The 26,941-nt window shown below is 32.5% G+C and overlaps 2 protein-coding genes across 4 annotated transcripts in view; one reads left to right on the top strand and one right to left on the bottom strand.

Annotated features, from left to right (window-relative positions):
* The window catches only part of EcR (Ecdysone receptor), a 604,745-nt gene that overhangs the window by 418,553 nt on the left and 159,251 nt on the right, over positions 1–26,941 (bottom strand). The window lies entirely within an intron of this gene.
* LOC143199488 (uncharacterized) lies at positions 18,979–25,378 on the top strand. Of its 2 annotated transcripts, none has more exons than XM_076409324.1 (3): positions 18,979–19,201; positions 19,251–19,581; positions 25,174–25,378. In XM_076409324.1, exons 1-3 carry the CDS (start codon positions 19,177–19,179, stop codon positions 25,220–25,222), a joined length of 405 nt encoding a protein of 134 aa, XP_076265439.1. In that variant the 5' UTR covers positions 18,979–19,176; the 3' UTR covers positions 25,223–25,378. The 2 variants fall into 2 exon arrangements, with proteins under 2 accessions (XP_076265439.1, XP_076265438.1); XM_076409323.1 differs by having other exon boundaries at positions 18,990–19,201; positions 19,251–19,598.

The raw sequence follows: 26,941 nt of genomic DNA, 5'->3' as shown, positions 1-26,941 counted from the left end.
AATCATTTGAACCACTTTCCAAGTACTATTAATTTGATGGACTTTCCTGGCAGCTTTTTAAGATTCTTACAGTAATTATGTCAAAACCAGGAACTTTTTTTAGTATTGATTTGTTTAACTATTGTTTGTTTTACTTGCTTAACAGTAAATTTCTCATGTGGCAGTTACAGAAAAGTTTATTAAAAATTTACTAAATCGATTTCTGATACGTTCATTTAATTATTCCTTATTATTATTATGAGTATTATAAATTAAAAGCATATATATTGTATGCTAAGTGACTATGACAAAATACGAACGCATTAATTCTCTTTAAAGATATGATATTTACAGTCGCTGCACACTCGAAACTCCCCCAACGTCAATCGACAACGAATGCACCGTTTCTATTTTCATCTAGGAGAGCTGGCAACGTCGCCACTCGTCGATCGTCCGGTTCGTCTGGTCGGAATGCACCGCGAACGACAAAGAAAGAGAACGCGAAAAAGCAGCCAGAAATAGTGACGAGAATCGAGTGTAGCGCTTGTTTACTGGGTCTGTATGTCTGCGTCTGAGGCCTTATCGTTATTGTGCCGTTTTATCAGCATCCAAAATTTCCTGTCGGCCCGTTGTTTTTATGCTGGCGGCCGAGTACGACTCGATGATCTCGATTATGTCTCGTCACGGTCCTATCCCAATGTTAGAATTCAGCTGCAGAAAGTTAAATGAGACTCTGGTTTAAAAATTACACCTCGTTTTTGTAGAACATTACAAGTATAACGCGCTCTAGATAAGAAATAACGCGCGTTCACTAACAAAAGTTTAGGGAAAGAATCATTTCGCTTCTCTTTTCATGTACATTTCACACGATGCATTCCGCGACAAAACTTTAGCACACTACACATTTTTCATTACAATTCTTAATAAAAAGAAATGTTTGACTTCTATATTGTACCATTCATGTAAACGTTACAAATAGACTGCGATTATTCACTTATAGGTTCTTTAAACGGACTCATAAATAAACAATAGAGTTGCATCTTGAACGACGCGACAAAACTATAGCACACTACACATTTTTCATTACAATTCTTAATAAAAATAAATGTTTGACTTCTATATTGTACCATTCATGTAAACGTTACAAATCGACTGCAATTATTCAGTTATAGGTTCTTTAAACGGACTCATAAATAAACAATAGAGTTGCATCTTGAACGACGCGACAAAACTATAGCACACTACACATTTTTCATTACAATTCTTAATAAAAATAAATGTTTGACTTCTATATTGTACCATTCATGTAAACGTTACAAATCGACTGCAATTATTCAGTTATAGGTTCTTTAAACGGACTCATAAATAAACAATAGAGTTGCATCTTGAACGACGCGACAAAACTTTAGCACACTACGCATTTTTCGTTACAATTCTTAATAAAAATAAATGTTTGACTTCTATATTGTACCATTCATGTAAACGTTACAAATAGACTGCGATTATTCAGTTATAGGTTCTTTAAACGGACTCATAAATAAACAATAGAGTTGCATCTTGAACGACGCGACAAAACTATAGCACACTACACATTTTTCATTACAATTCTTAATAAAAATAAATGTTTGACTTCTATATTGTACCATTCATGTAAACGTTACAAATCGACTGCAATTATTCAGTTATAGGTTCTTTAAACGGACTCATAAATAAACAATAGAGTTGCATCTCGATCAGGTTCTTTAAACGGACTCATAAATAAACAATAGAGTTGCATCTTGAACGACACGACAAAACTTTAGCACACTACTGTTTGATTTCTATATTGTACCATTCATGTAAACGTTGGAAATAGACTGCGATTATTCAGTTATAGGTTCTTTAAAAGGACTCATAAGTAAACAATAGAGTTGCATCTCGAACGACGCGACAAAACTATAGCACAACTAAGTAAAATACACCATGTTAGACAAAAACAGAGCAGATCGGGCTCAAAATCAAGCAACTGTACTGGCCAACCAGAAGATACTCACAACTTGACTTGGGTTATCAGTCAATTATAAAGTCAATTTTTGACCTATGTGGTGCAAATATGTGGTGGCACTAAAACATCAAACCAACTAGTAATCCAATGCCCCCCAGAACAAAGTTCTACGATTAATTACCAATGCTTATCGCTACCTATTCAATGAAGCTGCACGGTGACCTTGAAATCAAATGGATTCATGAATCTATACAGGATTTTGGCTTAAAATATGACTTTTTTTAATTAATCTCCTCGAATGTCAACAATTTGACCGTCGACAATAAATATTATTATATGATTTCAGTTATATAATATACCTAACATGTCAGGATAGTTGTACGTAGATCACTTCAGTAAGTGATCTACTGTATAGCTTATAATCTAAATCTTATTCTAGATACTATTCTAACTTATTTTAAAGTCTATCCTAACTTATTCTAAAAACTATTCTAGCTTATGCTAGAGAATATTGAACCTCACTCTATGTGTCTATTAATCAATTCGTATGGCAGTTTGTGTTCGAGCCTACGCACTTCACTCTCATCGCGCACATTTAACTGTTTGGCGAGTGCATTGGGATGCACTAATAGTCTTTCAGAGTACTTCGCACTAACACTCCGAATCACAGTCGTTATGCATTCTATATATGGGATATCACGCTGTATCAGTTTGTTGGACACGTAAAATGGGGCATCGACGATGACTAGCAACACTTCATTCTGGAACCGCTGGAGGATATCTATGTTAGATTTGCTAGTAGTACCCCACGGTTCAATACTTTAAATAAATGGGCTTAAGTATTGAATTATACAACGAAATCTTATTATCTAATGATAATTTAGATTTACGCCAATACATTTAGTTTAATTTAATCCCAATCTGTTTGCCTTTTATCACTCTATGTTTTTTCCATGTCAAACGTCGATCGAAATGCACTCCTAGATATTTAACGTTGTCTGCTTGCGGAAGTTCATGATTATTCAATTTTACTGAGGGACATGCTGTAGCGACCTTGAGGTATGTCGAATTTTACAGCGTGGAATAACGGTCTACAAAATACCCAGAAATATAATCCCAGATGTTGAACACGGGCGGGGTACCAGCAGCGCCAAATAGAACCCGATAACGAATAGCTGGCGGCAACCCCGAGACGTTTATCTGGGATGATATTGAAGGGTATTTCGATTCATTTCAGTGCTCAACCATCGTTTGGTTTAGACGTGCCACCGTCGGCTGCCCAAGCCTCGTCTCCAGGTAACACCGCTGCCATCCGTTTTATCTAATTGTATTTTCACATCTTTTATATTGCCAATAAATAACGGTCACCTAATGTAAACACCACTGTTTCATTACGTTTTACCTCCATTCACCGAGCCACATCATTTACCCTAAAATGCTATTCTACAAAGGGTGAATGTCACACGGGTAGATTTTATCTCATTTGATTTGATACGCCACGTTTTCAACCACAATTTGTTAAGATGAATTTGGAGGTTTCTTTCCTCGGAGAGGTTCCTCGGGATTTCTTGAGGTCGGTAGTTCAGCTGTATCCAATAGATATAACAATGGCCCAAGAACACTGCCCTGTGGGATACCCGAATATATTGGGTGTAGGTCAGTGTATTCGTCACCCTGTTTGACAATAAAATATCTGTCTGTGAGGTACGATTTCAGCAGTTGAAAGTGCGTATGGGGCAAAAGCTTTCGACACACCTTGTCGAAGACCTAAGAAAAAAATATGAAATAAGATTACTAAATCACAGCAATGTAGAAGCGATACAGCTACTGGATAACACCTAGGAAATCAGAAATATTGAAGCGAATCAAACCACACGAAGTTGCGTAGTGTATAAGTATTTATCTTAACATTAGCTTAAGAATTTTAGTTCTATTTTAATTTAGGAAATACATAGTGGTGTATTAATGCCGTACTCGCCTTGCTTGTTTAATGTAAGATGTATGTATTGTATGTATGTTTGCATATCTAATGTAAGATGTAATAATAAAAAAATAAACAGAAAATATATAAGAATTGGTCAATGTTTCAAATTATTTCATTAACTTTTTGTTTGAGAATATTATTGAAAACTGTTGGAGTAAATTACCACGTTCTGTTAACAATGTTGAATAACTACAAAATACTCTTTAAGATGAGTTAGATGAGAGAAAAAGTTAGAACTAGATTATTTTAAAAACCGATATGAAACGATATGCCAATTACAGAAATAAAAATTTTAAATATTGATCAGTTTCTTTACCTTATTTTTTTACAAAATTAACATCTCAGCTTAAAAAATACAGCTATCGAACTGCTAAAACAATACAATGACTTATTTTGTTTGAAACAAACATTATAAGTATTCAATTTAAATTTTAAGGATTATGTCTAATTGAAGTCTTAACAACACTCCTGAAGTTTCGTAATGATAAATGAGATACAAAATGAGTATGCTCGTAACACGAGAGTGGTACAAATTTGTAATTCATATCAGCGTGGAAGTTCTCGTTATCAATATATTTTTCTTGAATATTTTATGCTAAGAAGTTGAAAATATGCACGCTTGAGGAAGCCGGCTTATTGTATCGAAATGTCACCCGGCAGTATCATGCACATTTATAAACTTTAAAGAAGTTATATACGGCGCAGCCATATAAAATATATTCCATAAAAATCAAGGACAAAATCTTAAGCGATGCTAAATAAAAATGGTTAGAGTTTTTTTGTAATTATTTCTGCTCTCCTTTCTTTTATTAATCTCTTAGAACTTCAACAATCGGCCCGTGGGCAATAAGTATTATTATATGATTTCCGTTATACAATATAACTATGCTGACGTGTGGAAAAACGCTTCAGTAAGTAATCTGCTGTACAAATTTATGATCTAAATCTTATTCTAGATACTATTCTAACTTATTCTAAAGCCTATTCCAACTTATTCTAGAGATTATTATATCTCACTCTATGTGTCTATTAATCAGTTCGTATGGTCGTTTGCGTTTGATCCTACGTTCTTCACTGTCATCACGCACATTTAACTTTTTGGCGAGTGCATTGGGATGCATTGACAGTCTTTCAGAGTACTTTGCACTAACACTTCGATATCGCGCTGTAATATGGGGCATTAACGATGACTTGCAGCTCTTTATTCCGGATCTTCTGAAAGACTTCTGAGTAGTATCCCACAGTTCAATACCACGGGTCCAAATGGGCCTATGTATTGACTTATTCAGCAAAACCTTGTTATATAAGGTTAACTTAGATTTACGCCCTATAAGCCAATACACTTGATTTAGTTGAAGCCCAAGCTGTTTGCGCGTTGTCACTATATGTTGAAGGAGTTCATAATTATTCATTTTTACTGAGGAACGAGCTCTCCTATAAAGGATGAATGGCACATGGTTAGATTTTGCCTCATTTGTTGCTATTTTAGGTAAAGTATTAAAATTATTTTGTTTGATAGGTTATTTGCTATCTTCATATAATTTTTAAATATAACGGCATCCGACCACAAACACCGATCAACCCTAATTGTTTCACTTAAAGTTGAATTACATCCTAAAATTTAAATATTCTCACTTCCTCGTCCATCTTTCATGATCGCTCTTCTTTAAGTTTCAAAAAATCCTTAGCAGGGATTCCTTTCTATGTGGGAATATCAAGTAATTCAATCAAACTGGTAGAACTTCACCGTTTATTTCACATTTTTCTTCAAATCTACAAACTCCCTCTATCATAAATCACATTGCTGGAGCTGGTCCTATACTTTTTGCAACTTTATTTCCACTTTTGATAAGCATGTAGAATACTTCACAGAAATAATTTGCAATGATAATATCATGTTTTCTTTTAGACCTCTCAAAAACCATGGAAAGGAAGCTTTATTGGTAAAAATACAGTGTATTTTATTCAAAGTATTGTCCATTGCAAAGATGCATCCTTTAAGGCTGTCCACAAATCCATCAATTTTATCTTGCGTAGCTACCTATAAACCATTTGGAATAAAACGGATAAGAAATTACATCCCACTCGCCATATGATCCAGACTTAGCAGTATCTGGTTGCCGTGTGTTTTTCGAAAGACCCAAAAGAATTTCATCAGCGGTTACTTTATATTGATTAAAACTATATTTAACAACACATACATAGAGAGATAAATATTGATTGAAGCATACGTTTAAATATTAATAAATAATAAATAATTATTATATTAATATATAATAAGTAATTATAATTAAGAAAAAATTTACATAGTATGGGTATTACTTTGATTAATAATAATAATAATAATAATGTATATTTAACACATTCATAATATTCAGATTATAATCACTTTCCTGTAAATGGTTCTCATGCCTAATTATGCAAGTGTTTGACAACATTAGCCTGTAACATTATTAATATCTCCCAGGCTTGAAATATCATTTATAAATAAATTATTCATTGAAGTTCATGAGGTCCGAAAATAGATTTGAAGCACGGCCAAATTATGTCTAGAATAAACAATTCATTAATGAATTTTAATCGTTTGATTTGAAATTAATTTATGCGACAAAAATCTATGCCTTGCTCTACCAAGAAAAGCGATTCGATCTAATATCAGATTTTTAGTGGAGTTGCGAAATATCTGGGCATTAATGAAATCACCGGTAAACCCACCCAAAAAGTCGAATTGAACCTCATTGCGTTGCAAATACGTTGCTATGGGTGAGATTTTATTATTCAGCGCACAGACGGCGCTTTCCTTTGCTGTTATGTAATAATATTAACTTTACTGTGTGTATATTTTTATACCGTGTATAAGCTGCAATAAATCAAAGTATAGTTAACAGTGTTACAATGTACCTTGTAGAACAAAAATGGTATCAACATAATGCAAGTTTTAATATATTTTTACCAAATAGTTTTACCAGTTAGAAGTAATGTTTTTAATATTATTTCTTATAAAATATTTTTAACAAAAAAATAGAGCCGACATCAAAAATTGGATAAGGAGCGCACTAAAAAGTAAAAAATAATCAAACTTGCATTTTCAACACAAAAAAAAAGTTTTAAAATAAAATATGCAGTTTTACTCGATATCCCCCCTTCCCCCATTAGATCCTGATTTGGTTCCAATGGGACCATCACGGACGAGCATTCTTTCGAGTAATTTTTTTTAATCGGTTCATAATTAACGCAGAGATCGGAGAATATATATATTTAAAAAAATATACAGCCGAACAGAACCTTCTCTTTTTTTAAAGTTAAAAATCCTTTAGAAAATACATATCATATCACCGTGAAAAAAATTCGAGTAACTGAACCTTATATAGGATAATATATATTGTATGGAGTTGTAAATATAATTGTGACTTGATAATATACAAGAAAACGATTTCTGAACAAATTCTGGAATATATATACATTTTTTCATTGTTTATCTCTGAAAATAAAACTTCTGAGTTTAGTTTAGTTGAGTTAAAACTTAGAGTTCTGAGTATGGTATATAGGAGCTCTATACACTCAAGTACATGCAAAATTTATTTGTAATTCATTGCAGATATATTGTTCTTCATGCTAGAAGCAGCAATGCAACAAAAAGATCACAACAAGAGGTCGGCAAACGCAGTAATTAAGATACAATTTTAAAGAATCAAGTATTTCAAAGTGTTGCCTGGTAAATATAAAGAAAATGTTTGTAAGTAATTTAGTTTTTTTTAGAAATAGGCCTGCAAAAAGTCTAGATGGCTGAACAATATGACCACAGAGTGTAACGCCTTCCTCCCTATCGCTGTATATTCAATCAAATAATTGCTACAATAAACATGCAGGTCGAGAAAGATATTCCAACAAAAACTGTTTGGATATGTGGAAAGGATTGTTTAGTTGATTATGAAAAATGTGATATATGGATAGGATAAGTGATAAGGATACGTAATTTCCACGTCTTACATCTTAGTTACTAACTTAAAGAGTGACTCAGAATTCGGTTATAATCCAATGCTGACAATGCCAAGACAAGGCGATGAGAGTGGAAACATCTAAAGGTGAGGATATATTTAATGTAAGATAACTGCAGATAATTGTACTGTAGACTATGGAAGATTTATGTCCATATATATGTGAGTAATTATTAAAAATATATATAAGCATTTGGTTAAAATGTATGAGAAGAGAATGAATACTAACTCTTTCGCAGATGTGGCAAATGTATTAGAGGGAATGCTGTGATTAAATTTACTTTGATCAAGGAAAATTTCCATAGGTAGTAACAGAAGAAATTAAGGAGAAATATAGTGATATCAAAATGACTTGACAAGAAAACGCAGCAACGAAGAAAACAAGAACTAAACATAAATAGATAAATATGCTCGAAAATAAAATAAATTACTTGGATATACAATTATTAATTAAGTTTATTATGCAACCAGGGGATACCATAGATGGTTTAAAAGAGTTATATCTAAATATAATAAAATAATTCTAGTATATGCATTGAATGTACTATAATGTTGAAATAAATTATATTTAATAAAGTTTTTATTTCACTATTTTATTTACATTAGAATGTTGTTACATATCAAATCTAAAATAAACTAAAAATCAATGTGAAATGCAGCAATATTGGGACGTTTTGACGTCATAAATTGAGGCGACGAGAGTTCACTGCTATTTTGGATATACTATATATCTAATTTATTCATCAGGCTTAAAATAATTAGTTAAAATGATTTTAGTATAGGTGATTTTGATGTTAAAGATCGCAGAATTGGTCAATTATATACCAATTGTTCAAACAATTTCAAAAACGCAGAGTGAACTGCTTTGAACATGTCAAATGGTGACTGTCAAATGAAAAACGAAGGTATTACTCAGACATTTCTGTGGCGAAATGAACCTTTAATATAATAGAAGTCCCAGTGAAGTTCCAGTTCCAATAAAGGATAAGCAAGAACGCAGGCTGGTCATATTGGTTGGGGAATAGACACTCCCTCTGAGCTCCGACTATGGACATGATGATGGACGAGGACATGTTTATTCGTTATAGTGAATTTATAAATTACAGTGTTTCACACTTGTTTAGTACAATTTATTTATCAGATTTCGTAAAAATAAACTTAACAATATCCTAATAAGCGAGGCGATAGGCATTCAAAATTAAGCTACAATGTCGTAAACAAACAGAACGTATAATTTTGTTTTGTCAAATTTCGTGCCATTGACATTCGGTTGCTTTTGATATCGGATCTTCATTAATACGTCAACGAACTGCCCTACTAAATTGAATTGAACACGATTAACTCCCAGTAAATACGGGAAATATTTTCTTTCCGAATAATCTTAATTACTCGGGTGTTTTTGGACAAAAATCGGTTAAAATTTAAGGGAGTTACTGTATTAACTTTAGTAATTTTGTTTTGAATGTCAATTCAAGAATAAATCTGGTGGAAAGCGAATTGATGTCTATAAATTGGCCAAGAAGGAGTTAGCCTAAGTTTGTGAATATGCCTAATGAATTTGGGAGTGAATAACCTACAAACTAAGTTAACAAAAAATCCCGAGTAACATCTTAACCTATTTCTACTAATTCGATGTAAAAATTTGTGAGCAGAGGTGGATTTCATATAAAAACTTATTTTTTATAAAGACGAAACACCTATTCACAAAGCTCAATAACTTATTGATAACAGTACATTGTGAATTAAAATAGTGAGCTGCATGAAATCCAGCTTGCGGGATAGATTTAGCGCCCTCTAACTATTACTTATTCTCATACGTTAAGAGAATTTATCGTGAAACATGATTTTCATCAAATAAAGAGGTAATCACTACCCAAGAGATATATTTTGCAGATCTTCCTAAATACGACCACAACGGCCTATTAGTAGTTTTTAATAATACCTAACATAAAAAGTTTAGTCAAAAATTTCTTTAGTTTTTTCAAGAAAAAAGCAAAGAGATGTGATTGCTTTTAATTTATCAAAATTAGAACTTTTTTCAGAAGAGATTGAATATAATAATATAGTGGATAATGTTATGGACCTAGAAGCTATTAAAAAGTTGTGAAAATTGCTTCTCTTGTAGGAAATAATAATGTTTAATTTCGTTATAAAAGTTAATTAGTGGGTTTTTAAAAATAACAATTATAATCAGCCATAGACATGATAACCGTAAGCATCATTCTCTAAAATTAATTTATTCACTGAAATGGAAAGAAGCTTTAAAACCAAAACAAACCAAATCAAACGTTTAGTTACATAAATATTGTTTTTAGTAACTATATACATTTATTTTAGAATTTACCGAAGTGTAATTAATTATTAGTATTAATAACTTAATATGTTATAATAAAGTTAATGAAACAAAACTTTAATGTAATAATATGTGAAGTGAAACCTTCATATAAATTATTCCTAATTATTTAGTTTTTGAAACCATGGCACTTAAATATTTTGTTTATTAAACACAACAGATTTATTTCTTTATTTTAGGTACTTGTTGGGCGATGACCCTGTAACCTACGTTCAAATTATAACGCGATGAAAAAACACACACACATAAAATTTAAAAATCTGCTAGGTCCGAAATTAATAAAGCAGTTGAATCATGCAGTGTCATGAGTAAGTTGCTTCAAGAAGTCTACAAGCATGCCATAGTACTTTTAATCATTCGCTCGTTTAATTCGTATTATCTTGGTCACTGTATTTTAAAAATATCCATATTAATATATATATTTTCGATATCCAAAATTTTTTATCGATATATCGAAGTAAATATGTTGGTCATAATCAGATATATTTTGATGAAAATATAAATATAACGATATTTTTATATGAAAATCTGTTTAAACTACATTAAATTACATGAAAATTTGTTTAAACTAATGATTATTTCATTATTGTTTGAACTATGAAAGAACAATTATTATAGACACTTAAAACAAATAAGAAAAGCTAATAATGAATTTGTAAATACTCGTAGCTTTACTCACTGTTAAAGCAACAAAACAAATTTTAAAAATACATGTGCAATAATTATTACCTTTACACAGCAAACATAAGTAACATAATGAGTTACGGTCGCATTTTGACTAGAGAGCGACTAGGACATAATAAACACGTAAAATGTATAATTTTGAAGCATAATACATAATACAAGCAGAAATACCAAACAGCAAAATTTTAACAAATAGTAAATACATTAGAATATTACAGAATACTTAGTTTTACTAACACTACATACAGTTTTACTCCGAAATCAACCCATGGTATAATATTCTTTTAGAGATTAACGAGCTGTTCTGTCGTTTCAGAAGCTACTTCCCAATAATCGAAGCAATAAATTAGAATGGATAGTCCGAAGAGACCTGAGGAACATATTCATTTCGAATGTCGTCCTGAGCACGTTGTAATGGCTGAAATCGTCGATATAATGAATGGGTTTAAAAAGCCATAAATATACGGTTTGTGATGGTTGGAAATTTGTTCATCCTCTACAATCAATCTATTAAACCTTCGATTTAACTATTTGTTTTTAATATTAGGAGCAATTGTTGATTACATTTCATTAATTTCTTTAAAAAATTTAATTTATATTATTCTTGCAATTATTTCTATACGGTTATATACAAATATGTCTATTATCGTTAATAAACATCACTACTGACACATGGACAGGCACTACAATAACGTGAAAAAATTTTTCACATATTTCAGGAGCTTTGCTCGATCATGCACTGTATGAATTTGTTGGTTGATGTAAGTATTGTTATAGGGAATTCAAATGATAGATCATGGGAATTTTACCGCCCTTACTTAGTCTAATAAAATAAAATAACAGTCATTTACAATGTTTTTACCAATTAACAGACTTTACTATACAACTACATGATATCACTCGGTTTAGTTTGGTACATAGGTGCAAGTTATATGGTGTTGCACTGAAACATCAAACCAACGAGTAATCCAACGCAGTCCAAACAAGGTTTTACGATTAATTACCAATACTTATCGTTACGTAAGCAGTCAAGAGCTTCACGATGGCCTCGAAATAAAATGGATATACGAAGTGATACAAGATTTCGGCTTAAAACATGAAATAAGATTGCTAAATCATAGCAACGTGGAAGCAAAACAGCTACTGGACAACACGTAGGAAATCAGAAGATTGCAGTGAACCAAACCATACGAGCTTATTTAGTGTATAAGTGTATTCTCTACTTTAGCTTAAGTAGTTTATATTTATTTTAAATACATATTGATGTAATAATCCCGTACTCGCTTTGATTGTGTATGAATACAAATACAACTGAACAACTAATGTACTAAGCATATCTGATGTAAGATCTATCGAGAATTACTACAATTTTTTTTTACTCTTTGTAATTCCATAATCTGCCCTATAGACAATAAGTATTTCTTATGTCTATATTATATATACATGACATGTAGAAAATCATTTCATTAAGCGATCTTCTGTATAAAATATTATCTTAATTAATTAGTCTTATTCTAAAGTCTATCTGTATATGTCCAGTGATCAGATCAGGTGGTGTTTTAGGTAACGTTTTAGTCTACGTACTTCACTATCACGTCGCATATTTAGCTGGTTAGCGAGTACATTGGGATGCACTGACACTCTTTCGAAGTACTTCACACAAATACGTTGAATTACACTCGTTATGTGTTCAAGAGGAATATTGCGTTGTATCACTTTATTTGAAATATAGTACGGAGCATCAACAATGGCACGCAACACTTTATTTTGGAACCGCTGAATGATGGATATATTAGATTTGCTAGCGGTACCCCATAGTTGAATTCCATATGACCAAATAGGCTCGTGTATAGACTCATACAGTAACACCTTGTTATCTAATGATAACTTGAATTTGCACTCGATGAGCCTATACCTTTAGAGAGTATGTGCTTCTTCCAGGTTAGGCGTCGATCTATGTGCATACCAAGATATTTAACTTGTTCTGATTGGGGGAGTTGACGATGATTCATATTCACTGGTGGACATGTTCGTCTACGCAGGGTAAACGTTACATGGGTGGATTTTATTTTATTGACTTTAATGCGTTATGTCTTCAACTATAATTGTATTTGATACAGTTGGGTTTGTAGGTTTATTGTGCTGTGACTGGATCTTTATGTGGTGGGCAGATCGGTTGTATACAGAAGATACAGTACTGGACCCAGAATATATGGGATTTAATTCGGTATGTTTATCGCCTTGATTTACAATAAAATGTCTATCAGTGGGATACGATTTTAGTAACTGATAGTCCAGATGAGGGAGAAGTTTTTTTAGTTTAACCTGCAAGCCCGTATGCCATATTTTGTCAAAAGGCTGATATATATCTAGAAAAGCAGCCGAACAATATCTTCTGTCATTTAGGTCAGTGTTTATTTTGTTTACAAATCTGTGCACTTGTTCTATAGTCCCATGCTTATTGCGAAAGCCAAACTGATGTTCTGGAATAATTTTTCTTTTTTCTATTATATAGTTTAGCTTATTGATCTATAATTTCTCGAAAACTTTCGAGATTATCGGTAATAAACTTATAGGCCGGTAGGAGGTCACACCTTCTGATATTTTTCCTGGTTTAAGATCATTAGTATTTTAGCTACTTTCCAGATGCTACGGAAGTAATTAATACGTAACATAGCATTAAATATAAATGTTAATAGTTTCATACCCTTTTCTGATAGTTCTTTTAAAATTTTACCAGTAATTAAGTAAACCAGGAGCTTTGTAAATATTAATTTCTCTCGTTATTGTTTGTTTAACTTTTTTGACCGTTAATTTCTCGTGCGGTAAATCCATTTGAAATGGCGAATTTAGAAAACTAGTAATTTTATTTTCGTCATCCTTACACTACAAATTAAGTTGAAATAATTGATTTTTGTTGGGCCTAATATTCTTGCATTCATGTAAACAAAGATGAGTATAAAGAAGAAGGTTTTTAACGAGGAATGATTTAAAGAAATTGTGATAACTATTTAGGCAATGTCAAAGTTCCTGACTATAAACTTATTGATTAAGTTAATATAATGAATGGACGATGGAGTAATCGTATGACGGGTGAGTATTATTAGTCGCTTCACAGGAAATTAAAAAGATCTATCAAATCAAAATAAGCATTGAAATTTGCAGAGAAAAATTGATAATTTAACAATTCAATATTATCCGAAGCAAAAATAGGAATGAAGATAGGAATAAAAAAAATGTTTTTTGAATTTTTATACTGATACTGATACAAAGATCTTACAAAGTCTTTTACAAAGTCAGTTAGTTAAAAATATTAACAGCGATTACCGGCTAGCATTCACATCATACGTAATATGAACCATTATGGTTTTAAAAGTAGATCAAAAAATACTCGACCCCATTGACCAACCATATGGAATGAACTTGTGTTCTTGCCTCAAGGACTGACCTCATCATCAACGTAGAAGGCCAACAATCTGCGTGTGACATGTTAACCTTTATCAGTTTTTCTCCCAAGCGGACCTGACATGTCCAACAATTTCTATTTTCTTGTTTCCTTTTGTCCAATTTTCTTGCTAATATCAAATTTCGTGCTCCACGCACAATTTAATAAAAAAAAAACTTAATTGTTGGAATTGGAATTAATTCATAGCGATTTTTTGGAAAATTTATTTTCATCTCGCAAAATAAATATCCGCGTTATTTAAGGCATTCGTGATATAAGTCGCAATATGTGGTGTTCAAGCGGTTTCTAGCAAACCGATATTGTCCTTGTAACCGAGATAATTTACCGCCTGTTACAAATAAAGGGTTGCGGTTATAACCGAAAAGACCACTAATGTTCCTTAGAGCTTAGGTACATGAGTTTAATGTCCACGTATAATTTACATGCAGTCAATAAATATAATAATAACCTCAATTATTCGTCAACAAAAAAAAACATTAAGTATCGCTTAAGATCAGATTCCTTTAAAGGATTTAAAATTCAATTTCAATTAAAAATCTTTTTAGTTTTTTAAAAAAATATATTGTTACATATACTAGTGTTACTGTTACTAATAAAATAAACGTTAGTAGCACTTTTCAGTGTTTTTACCATTTAATACACTTATTCACACAACAATAACACGTAAATTGAAAAGTCCCCGGCCTATCTAGTAAAAAACATATTTTTGGCAAAATTAGTTTTTTTTACTCAACATAATTCCCTTCAAGGTTGATACACTGATTATAGTGACCCTCCAACTTTTCGATACCATTTTTGTAATACGAATTGCCCTTTGCATCAAAATAGGCCTCAGTTTCGGCGATCACCTCTTCATTCGACGAAAATTTCTTCCCAGTGAGCATTCTTTTGAGATCTGAGAATAGGAAATAGTCGCTGGCAGTCTGATCTGGAGGATAAGGTGGATGAGGAACCAATTCGAAGCCCAATTCATAGATTTTTGTCATCGTTTTCACTGACTTGTGAAACAGTGCATTGTCTTGGTGAAGCAGCACTTTCTTTTTCTACAAATGCGGCCGTTTTTCGGCTATTTCGTCCTTCAGACGGTCCAATAAGGCTATGTAATAGTCGCTGTTGATGGTCCTTCCTTTTTCAAGGTAGTCCTTCCTCAATTATTGATTATTATTTACAATTATTCCATGCGCATCCCAAAATACAGACGCCATAAAGATGCTAGCCGACTGTTGCGTTTTCCCACGCTTTGGAGCCGGTTCATCGTGTGAAGTCCACACGAATGACTGTCGATTGGACTTCAGAGTGAAATGATGGAGCCATGTTTCAACCATTGTCATATATCGATGCAAAAACTCGGGTTTATTACGCTCAATCACCTTCAAATACTGCTCCGAATCATCAACTTGTCGTTGTTTTTAGTCAAAAATGTGCTCGCGCGGCATCAACACAATAACTCTTAGGACTTTGTTCTGACATATTTGTATTATGTTGATATTACTCCTCCCAGGACATTCCTGTAACTGAAGGTCCGAGGAATGAGTTCTCGTAATTGTTTATACAGCAGCAACTTACTATGCACGAATAATTAAAATTTTCATCCAAATAATGAATACATGTTTTGTCAAACCAGTACCTATGATATATTTGTAATTTGGACGAAAACTAAGCCTAAATTTAGGATAAATCAGGTATTTCTCCATTGCATGAAACAAAACGAGGTGGTGATTTATGGATTTTAAAAAATTTCAATACATGAACTATATGGTTATGAATTCAAAAGTGAGCCTTCCATTAAAGGTAACCTATAATGATCTTCCAATGAACTGATCAGTCTAGGATCAGAATACAATATATATATATATATATATATATATATATATATATATATATATATATATATATATATATATAATGTGGAGAATTTCGTTAATGTAGTTCTGAACTTCTTCTATTAATACGTGGATGTCTCTAGGCTTTCTAGTATAAATGTTTGGCTTTAAACAATTTCAATAAAAGTATATCAAGTAGTGCTAAATCACTAAGATAAGATGCTAATTCTGAAACCCAAACAATTCAATTCACCCAAACAAAAGAGTACATGTCCAGTAATTCAACTGTCTTGCAGGTTAAGGTTATATCATTCTGTTTAGAGAGAAATAACTCATAGAAAGAAAGAACTAAGACTCAATGATGACTTCAGACCACCACTGGCGGTAAATAGTTACGTGTTATTCGACAATCAAGTTCTCTTAACTCCAAAGGCCCAAATTATTAGATATAATACATTCACACATAACCAAAACAAGAATACTACAATCAAATTTCTTTATTTGAGGGCCAACCTATAGAAACAGTCAAAACGTGAATGAAAGTGCGAATAAAGAGGTTCTACCGTATAGAGATAAAAACACGTAATGTCCCATTAGATTTAGTTAGTTACAAATCTCTTTATAGTCCGTTAGCCGTGACTCGTGATATCCAATAGACCACAGGACGTCAGGTGGTGATCGTCAATGCATGGTACATTAATTTTCTCGTAGGATTTCTTGATCGCAACACCACGGCACGTCATTGGTGTAAATTATTGGTGCAGGTGGACCGGGCCCGCTGGCCATGTTCTACACCGACCTTGGACCGATGCATTGCCCTGAATGGCCAACAGTGTGTGTGCACCTCGGTGTTGTTTGCGAAATCCACTGGCACATGCATGTCTACAAATAAATATCGGTCTGAATCATGTCGGAATTATTTTAACGCAGACACTACGATAACTAATTTCGAGCTTTATTATCGAATCCTTTCGAGGAAGAGCAGAATGGTGTAGGCTGATGATGAAATACACCACAGGAGATTAGAGTGATTACTAATATTGTTGTTTATCTTTTTGAGTAACATATGCACTTAAAATCCGACCAAAATAAGTCGTTAACAGGCAAAAAAATTAAAATTAAATTAAAGAAAAATTAAATACAATGAAAACGGGATGTTGATGTTGATGTGTAGTAAACATTTTTCATCTATTTAGATATTTCTCATTTAGACAATTCAACTGATTTGAAATAGCTCTCAGAGAGCTTGAAAAAGTTGAAATTTTGAGTTAGATTTTCATCCAGTAAATGTGGCAATTCACTGTCTTCAAACTTGTTGGCGCCCCAAGGTAGTTTTTTTGTCACTGACATCGAAATCGCCACTTTTAAATCAGTGGAACCAAAACCAACAATTAGAATATGATGGAGCAGCATCGTCATAACTTTCTAAAAGGGTTTTTTTGGGCATCGGCAGCAGATTTTGAAAAATTTAATTTAATTTAATTTTAAATAAAGTCTAATTTATTTTTAACTGATCCACATACAAAAGTACATATATTAAAATACGTAAAAAATATTTCAATGTCTCTCTTATATTGAAGAATTATGAAAACTAAAACAAATGTCAAAATCTAGATTTGTAACCATAGAAAGCAACGTCAGTAGTTTAATGTGACGTGTGACAAATTTAATTTAATGTAATTTTAGTTTGGGTCTAATTTATTTGTAATTGATTCAAGTTTAAAAGTGCGTCTAATAAAATATCTAAAAATATTTAAATGTCCCTCTCATATTGAAGAATTATGAAAATCAAAATAAATGTCAAAATCCAAATTTGTAACCATAGAAACCGATGTCAATAGTTTTACTGGACGTTTGAGGAATTTAAGTTAATTTAATTTAAAATTAGGTCTAATTTATTTTTAATTGATCCACATACAAAAGTACATATATTAAAATACGTAAAAAATATTTCAATGTCCCTCTTATATTGAAGAATTATGAAAACTAAAACAAATGTCAAAATCTAGATTTGTAACCATAGAAACCAACGTCAATAGTTTAATTAGACGTGTGACAAATTTAACTTAATGTAATTTTAATTTGGGTCTAATTTATCTGTAATTGATTCAAGTTTAAAAGTGCGTCTAATAAAATATCTAAAAATATTTAAATGTCCCTCTCATATTGAAGAATTATGAAAATCAAAACAAATGTCAAAATCCAAATTTGTAACCATAGAAACCGATGTCAATAGTTTTACTTGACGTTTGAGGAATTTAAGTTAATTTAATTTAAAATTAGGTCTAATTTATTTTTAATTGATCCACATACAAAAGTACATATATTAAAATACGTAAAAAATATTTAAATGTCCCTCTTATATTGAAGAATTATGAAAACTAAAACAAATGTCAAAATCTAGATTTGTAACCATAGAAAGCAACGTCAGTAGTTTATTGTGACGTGTGACAAATTTAACTTAATGTAATTTTAGTTTGGGTCTAATTTATTCGTAATTGATTCAAGTTTAAAAGTGCGTCTAATAAAAAATCTAAAAATATTTAAATGTTCCTCTCATATTGAAGAATTATCAAAATCAAAACAAATGTCAAAATCCAAATTTGTAACCATAGAAACCGATGTCAATAATTTTAATTGACGTTTGAATAATTTAATTTAATTATATTTTAAATTAGGTCTAATTTATTTTTAATTGATTCAAGTTTAAAAGTGCGTCTAATAAAAAATCTAAAAATATTTAAAGGCCCCTCTAATATCATATAATTATGAAAATAAAAACAAATGTCAAAATCTAGATTTGTAACCATAGAAACTGGTGTCAATAGTTTTACTTGACGTTTTCAACACTTTACATAACTATACACATCGCGAGACACAATACTGTTTTTGTAATACTATAACAATGAAACATTGGTTTTCTAGCAAAGGTATGTTAATTATACATAGTAATCGATATTATTATAGCGTTTATATTAGCATCGAAAGGCGGGAACATCCTCGACAAGCTTCAGAAAGACATCAAATCGAAAATTCCCCAGATACAGATGCCGAAAAATCTGAACTTAGACCAGTTACCTAAGGTGAATTTAAAATATATTAAAGACCTGGTGGATCAAGTGGTGAAGAGTTTCCACCAACCGTCTGGGTCTAAGCCGACGCCTGGACAGGTTGCCTCTTCCGGACCGATGAAATTCCCCTATACGTTCTCTGCCAAACTGGCGCAGTTCCCATACAAGTTTTATTTTCAAAATAACTGGGTCTGGAGATATTATCCAATTGGGATCGTGGCTTGTCTACCAATATTCTGGTGTATCAGCAAAATGGGTAAAACTTTTTAATTTATCACTCTAAATTTTATATTCACTTGACGTCAAAGTCGAAGGCGAATTATTTAAGCCGATAGAAACTGGGTATCATTAATAAGAAATTTGTTGGATTCAAATAAAGAAAATACTAGGGGGTTGCATGTATTTTGATCAGCGATATCTGTTGGTGAAAATGAGAAGTATAAACAATTGTTTAATGCAATGCTTTTGACATATCTCTGCATTTTTTAATTACTCTTAGTAGTTCCAGAATCTGTTATGATTAAATCACTACATAGTATAAAACAAAGTCGCCTTTTCTGTCCCTATATCCCTATGTGCGCTTAAATCTTTAAAACTACGCAACGGATTTTGATGCGGTTTTTTTCAATAGATAGAGTGATTCAAGAGGAAAGTTTATGTGTATAATACATGCATAATATACTAAGGCAACATTGCTAATTTTAGAGGTTTCTAACGTGATGTCGTAAATTAACCTATTTTTTTAGGCTTATTTAGCAATTAGCAAAAACGCTGCCTAACCCTACGAGTTAGATCAAATTAATGTACTACAGTATTGTACACCATAAAAAGGTCTACAAAAAAGTCCGCGATGGTATATGTTTATCTTTTAGGGATAACCCACATTAACCATTTTTATTGTTTACTTTTTACGTGAGAAAATGGCTTATTTACGAAGCTATTTTAAGCAATACGGCATTAATCCTTATCGAATTAAGTACCTTAAATACAGTGTGCAATTAATATAGACAGCATTATTACAGCATGTAAATTAAACAAATATTTTCGGAGATATTACAAATTTAAAATTTGCGTTTAAAAATGTGTAATGTAATAAAAATTGTATGAATTTAGATATTCCAAAGATAGCAGGAAATCTTCATAGTAAGTATAGGGGAAGAGGAATTGTTTTACTCCAAATTTAATGCGTGCAGGCCAAGGGCAGTAATGAATGAACCAAAAATACTGGATCGATTTTAATCATGTTTTCATTGAGTGACATAGGCATATATATTTTATGCCCGTGCAAAGTCGGAGCGGGCCGCTATGTTTTTATATACAACGTTCATATTTTTTCTGTAGTGTATTTAATTTAGTATCAGCATTGCACCCGTGCGAAGCCGGGGCGGGTCGCTAGTTATATATAAATGGCATGTAGAAAAACATTTCATCTCCTGTATAAAATACCATTTTAATTCTAAAGCTTATTCTAAAGTCTATATAGGTCCAATAATCAGATCGGAAGGTGTTAAGACGTTTTAGTCTACGCACTTCACTATCACGTCGCATATTTAGCTGATTAGCGTGTACATTGGGATGCACTGACACTCTTTCGAAGTACTTCACACAAACACGTTGAATTACACTAGTTGTTGGTTCTAGAGTAATATCGCGTTGTATCATTTCATTTGAAACACACTACGGAGCATCGACAATGGCACGCAACACTCTATTTTGGAACCTTTGTATGGATGGGACATAAGATAACAGTTTTCTATTTAGTATTCTTGAGTTATTGAGTGTATACAGGCGTTAGTCATGGAATGGAATGCTCAAAATTACATTTTCGACATTCACAACTTTTATTGTTTAAAGAAATCTGCTGCTGGGGCGATTGAAATACTTTGAGACATTTACAGCGATACTTTTCCATGATATGCCAATTCTTAAATTTAAAAGTAGTGACATAGACGTCAATAACAGGGAATGGCATGGAGGCCAATTAAGAATTTCCAAGACAATCAACTGTAAGACTTAATGGGCGAAAACTCAGCTCAAACTCTATGATGGAATGGATCCAACATGAAGGAAAATGTGGCTTAAAATGCCATTTCGAACCGTTTCAACATTTGTTGGTTTGGTTTCATCGCTTGTCAGGCAATAAAGAAGAATTTCCTATAACGTATTGTGACGGGCGATGAAAAGTGGGAGATCTACCACGATAGGCCCAAGTGTAAAAAGTTATGGCTTAATCCAGGAAATTCATTAATATAGACATCCAAGCGCAATATTTATGACCATAAATTTTGTGCAAATATGGTGTAAAATAAATTGTAAAACGTATTGTAGCAAAGAAGAATTGAAGTCTTCTTCACAATCGATTTGTGATGGACGCATTGTTCCAGTTTGAATGGTAAGCTCTGCAGCATCCAGAGTACCCACCAGACATAGCTCCTTGTGATTTCCGCTTGTTCAGACTGATGAACCATAACTTGATTGGTACAAGGTTTTGAAACTGCCACTGTCAATCAAGCCTCAACAGAGTATATAAACTTTCTTTTTCAACGTTCTTTCGACACAGTATCGCCATGTTCTCAAAAAGATGGGAAAAATGTGTATAACATATGATGGAAAATAAATATCAATAAATGCATTTTTAAGTTAAAAAATAATCAGAGTACATACAAGCTCCCAATATCTTTGAACTTCAGTAAAAACTACATTTCTTCTCTTTTATAAATGGCACTTTCCAATTAAATATAAAGCAAAAGAACGCAGTCATTTGACCATCCGAGAACAAGAACTGTCGAGGTAAGATTTGTGCAAAGTTCTCTTGGTATGAATGGTATAAAGTTGGATTTGAGAGGCTTGTAAAAATCGCTTGGTTCTGTTTCTGTCCTACAGTAACGTTATTATAACGTTATATTTTTAATGAAAAAGAGACATAACCTCATCGATCATAACAACACATATATCAGTGATTAGCTTATGAGACTTGAATAAATAAATCAGCAGAAGCCAACCGCCGAGAAAAATATCGTTTTTTTAAATTAATTTCATCTTACATTAGGTATGCTTAGTACAATCTTAATTTACAAATTAATTTATTACTACTGTTCTGCTGTACCTGCATTAATACACAAGTAAGCCGAGTACGGGATTAATGCATCAGTATGTATTTCCCAAATTAAAATGAAACGAATATACTTAAGCTAAAGTTAAGAATATGCATATACACTAAACAAGTTCATGTGGTTTGGTTCGCTTCAATCTTCGCTTCGATTTCCCGCGCGTTGTCCAGTTGCTGTATTGCTTCCACGTTGCTGCGATTTCGCAACCTTATTTCATGTTTTAAGGGGAAATCTTGGATTACTTTGTATATCCATTTGATTTCGAGGTCATCGTGCAGCTCGTTGGTTACGTAGCGATAAGCATTGGTAATGAACCGGCGAACTTTGTTTTAGGTGTTCTGGATTACTAGTTGGTCTGATGTCTTAGTGTAACCCCATAGGTCCAAGTTGATTTTATGATTGACTAATAAACCAATCCCTTCGACTTTAGGTCAAGTTGAAAGTATCTTCCGACTAACCAGTAGAGTTGCTTGACTTTGAGTCCGCTCTGCTTTTTGTCTAATATGATGTCTCCAATTTAATCCACCGTCAAAATATATTCCGAAGTATTTAGCTGATTCTGCTTGAGGAATCGCGCATCCGTTAAGTGATATAATTATGTTTTTGTCATTTCGCCGCAACGCAAAATTAACATGGACAGATTTGGGGCTATTAAGCTGTATTTTCCAGTCTCTAGTCCATTTGTAGATCTTCTTGACCGCTAATTTTTCTACAGTCTTAAACAGACATCTTTAGACATCTTTTGTCATGATAACTGGGTCGTCGGCAAATGTTCCAGGTACTGTTTCTCTTGTTGTTGGGATATCAGAAGTATTGAGCAGATATAGGAGTGATCCCAAGACACAACCCTGTGGAACTCCAGCCGAAATAGGTGTTGAGAATACCCCTTCATGAGACAAATTTTCTCTCGAAAATATATAATTTTAGAAATCGACAGTAATTCTGCGGTAGCTATTTGCTCATTTTGTATATTAATGCCAAATGCCATACCTGATCAAAAGCTTGTGAGACGTCCAGGTATATTACAGGGCAGTATTTAATTTCTTCGAATGCCTTTTCAACAACCGTTGTTACGATATTCACTTGGTCGATTGTCGAGTGTAGATTTCGAAATCCAAACTGGAAATATGGTATTTCTATAAGATATCGCATGTAGCAGCGATATAGGCCTGTAATATTATTCCAGCAACCATAGAGCATTCCGGAACTTGCTTCAGCCTCAAAGAGAAACGTCATCATCGAATATCGAAATATCGACATTTGTTTTACAACCAACAGGAAAAATATCGATATTTTACAAAAAAAAAATAAAAATAAAAATATTGATACATCGGCTCAACAAAATATCGATATTCTATAAAATTTTACAAAATAAGTGATATTTTTAATAAAATTTTAAAATTATGTAACAAAATACATTAGGCATTTAAAATTAAGTACAAATTTTTAAAGTTTATTAAAGATAATTAAAATCCTACGAAAGTATACTTTCTTACTCAGCTATATTTTTAGATGTAGCACAAGCTTTCGATAAGGTTTAGCATGAAGGCCCTGTTCATAAACTACAAAAAATACTACCAAAACAACACACCGAACTACTAAAACCATACATTACAACCAAAATGTTTAGAGTCAAACAAGAAGAAGCTTACTCTACAATAAAAGAATCTAAAGCAGGTGTACCACAAGGAAGTGTACTGGACCAATGCTTTATCTACTCTACACTTGTGATATACCACAAACGGAAAATATTACGATGGCTACATTTGCTGATGATACTGCGATTATAGCTGTCGGAGACAATAGTGAAGAAGCTTCACGAAAATTACAACAGGCAAGTGACAATATAAATAAATGGACACAAGCTTGGAAAATAAGAATTAATGAAATTAAATCTGTACATGTGCAGTTCACCTATAAACAGACCGTACAAGCACCCATAACCTTAAATAATACTATCACTTATAATACTAGCAGCAACGCTAAATATCTCAGAATGAATCTCGATGCAAAACTTTGCTGAAGGGAACATGTAAAGAATAAAAGAAAAGAACTGGAATTGAAATATATTTACCGGCTAATTGGAAGAAAATCACAATTATCAGTACATAATAAATTGCTATTATATAAGCAAATATTGAAACCTATATGGACAAACGGAGTTCAATTACGGCGATGTTCTGCAAAGAGTAACATAAACAAAATACAAATTTTTCAGAACAAAGTCCTGAGAGGTATTGTGGGTGCACCTAAATACTATAGGACTGATTATCTACATCGAGACCTTCAGATACCCACACTCAGTCAAGAAATCAAGAGAATTGCAAGGGGGCATGAAGAAAGACTCCATTCTCTACGAATATTGAAATATTACAACTATTGGATATCACCAGTTGTGTAGTGAGGTGCATATACTAAAAAATTCAGCAGTGACATGAAACATTATTTCGCCAGAGACTGAGATAGAGCCGATGGGTCCACCTAGCTATATACCTAGATTTAAGTTATTATAAAGACAAATTGTAGGTTAGACGGAAACGACTAGTAACAATATATTAATTAAATAATAAAAAAAATTATATTCTGAAATATTCCAGATGATTCGCTCCGGATTTCATCATTTTACACATTCTGGGCCCGCCCGTCTCGCAAAAAATTTGATATAACAATATTAATATTCGGAAACTTTTGTCCGTTTAATTTGTTTTTTTTTCTTTTCAGCCAACTCAAAGGAAAACAAAGAGGCATGGAAAGCTATACGACAACATGAAAAAGAAGAGTACCTACACAAATTCGACTAAGTTTTCTTCTTTAGCCCCGACAGGGATCAATAGGAGCACAAGGAAACTTTTTAAAATATTGTAATTTTAATACATTAAAAAATAAATGCAAAATATTATATGAACATTTATGAATATATTTAAAACTGCGAATAAATAGAATTTTTCTTGTTTCTATTATAGGGGTGTGTAAGAGTAGGTGGAAAACACTTCGAGGGTATTTTCTACAAAAAATTAAAACCTGCTGATAATTGCTAATGCTAATAAGTTTGGAATTTGAATTTTCTTATAACAAAAACTTATTCAGTATTTAGCTGAAAAGATTATCCCGATTATAAAAGGTACTCCTTCTTCACCAGTCAGCTTACTTGGCGCAGAGGCCAAGGCGACAGGGCGGTCCTTCTACTGTTGCTATAGTGACATGTTCCAATCATGCTAGGACTTTGCTATAAATTTATGTTTGTGATTGTTTATAATTGTGATTTTACGAAAGGCAAAAGTGTAAAATCCGACAAGGAAAATGATCCCAGTCACGCCAGTAACCAGGCTGGGTATAGCTGGGTGTCTTCTATGATGATCTCACTCTCTATGAAGTTAATCACTCACCAACCGGTAGGCTTAATTCAAAGAAGAGTGGTTCAGAGCCCACGTTAAACAGTAGGTCCATTCTGGATAAACCCTAGTTGGTAAAAAAAAGATTCTAAAATAGATGAACCAAAAAAACAACTTTTCCTTATCAGATTGGGCAGTATGTGACTTATAAGTATTTTAAGGTAATTTTTTATAACTTTAAAATAGGAATATTCAATTTTTTTATTGTCAATAGGGTCAAACACAAATTTGTTAAATTTATGTAAAATTATGTAACACCACAAGAGCGGAGAAATAAAGTAGGTCAAGTTAAACCTCAAGAAACAATAGTTGAAAAGAAACAACCGAAAATATATAACCAAGTTAATGATGAAATAACCAAAGTAATACTCCCCTACAAGTATTTCTAGATATGCAAAAAATAGTTATTTGCCTAATATAAGAAAACCATTTGACAAAAGAATTCTTTATAAAATTTAGAGAATATAAATTTTATCATACCATACATGCAGCTAATACCGCAAGAGGGGAAAGTGTAATAATAATAAAAAATAACATTTGCCCCCATCAACAACCCGGGCTCAGTACAGCAGAAAATCAAGTAACAGCAGTAACTCTTAAATCAAGCCGATACAGGGTTATAATACCAGCAATTTATTGTCTATCCTCCAAGATTGAATGTCCTAAGCAACCAGAATGACAACAACTATAAGTAATGAACTGCATAAAGCAGCTGCTGACCCTATGATGTAGTTACCTATCAACTGGAAAACCAACTAATTGACCGACTGATCAAAAAAACACCCCAGACTGTAAGAAACATAACATTCAACTATAAAAAAGTCGAAGAAAATTTTGAGCTAAGTTCAGATCATACGCCAGTGATTCTGACGTTGAGCGAAAATATAATAAGAAAATAAAGAAACCCAACGTTAACAAACAAGAGAACAGACTGGGAAGGATTTGCTGAAAAATTGAACAAACGAATTCAACTAAATGTACCCCTCAAGACAACTGAACAATTAAATTTTGAAGCAGAAAAATTCGTAGTAGATATTCAACAAGCTGCTTGAGATAATACTCCAGAAATTAAGAGTTAAAGAACTAGTTATCCTAAA

The sequence above is a fragment of the Rhynchophorus ferrugineus genome, unplaced genomic scaffold, assembly GCF_030347505.1.
Source record: "Rhynchophorus ferrugineus isolate W39M unplaced genomic scaffold, kcgeb_rfMv2 rfM7, whole genome shotgun sequence".
Taxonomy (NCBI): domain Eukaryota; kingdom Metazoa; phylum Arthropoda; class Insecta; order Coleoptera; family Curculionidae; genus Rhynchophorus; species Rhynchophorus ferrugineus.
Note: the sequence above shows the minus strand (reverse complement) of the source record. Positions and strands in the feature narration are given on the sequence as shown.

Excerpts from the sequence above, each read along its gene's own strand:
- LOC143199488 (XM_076409323.1), top strand. The coding sequence starts at position 19,177 with ATGAAACATTGGTTTTCTAGCAAAG. Across the intron at positions 19,202-19,250 it reads ACATTGGTTTTCTAGCAAAG|CATCGAAAGGCGGGAACATC; the intron begins GTATGTTAATTA and ends CGTTTATATTAG. Across the intron at positions 19,599-25,173 it reads CTGGTGTATCAGCAAAATGG|CCAACTCAAAGGAAAACAAA; the intron begins GTAAAACTTTTT and ends TTTTCTTTTCAG.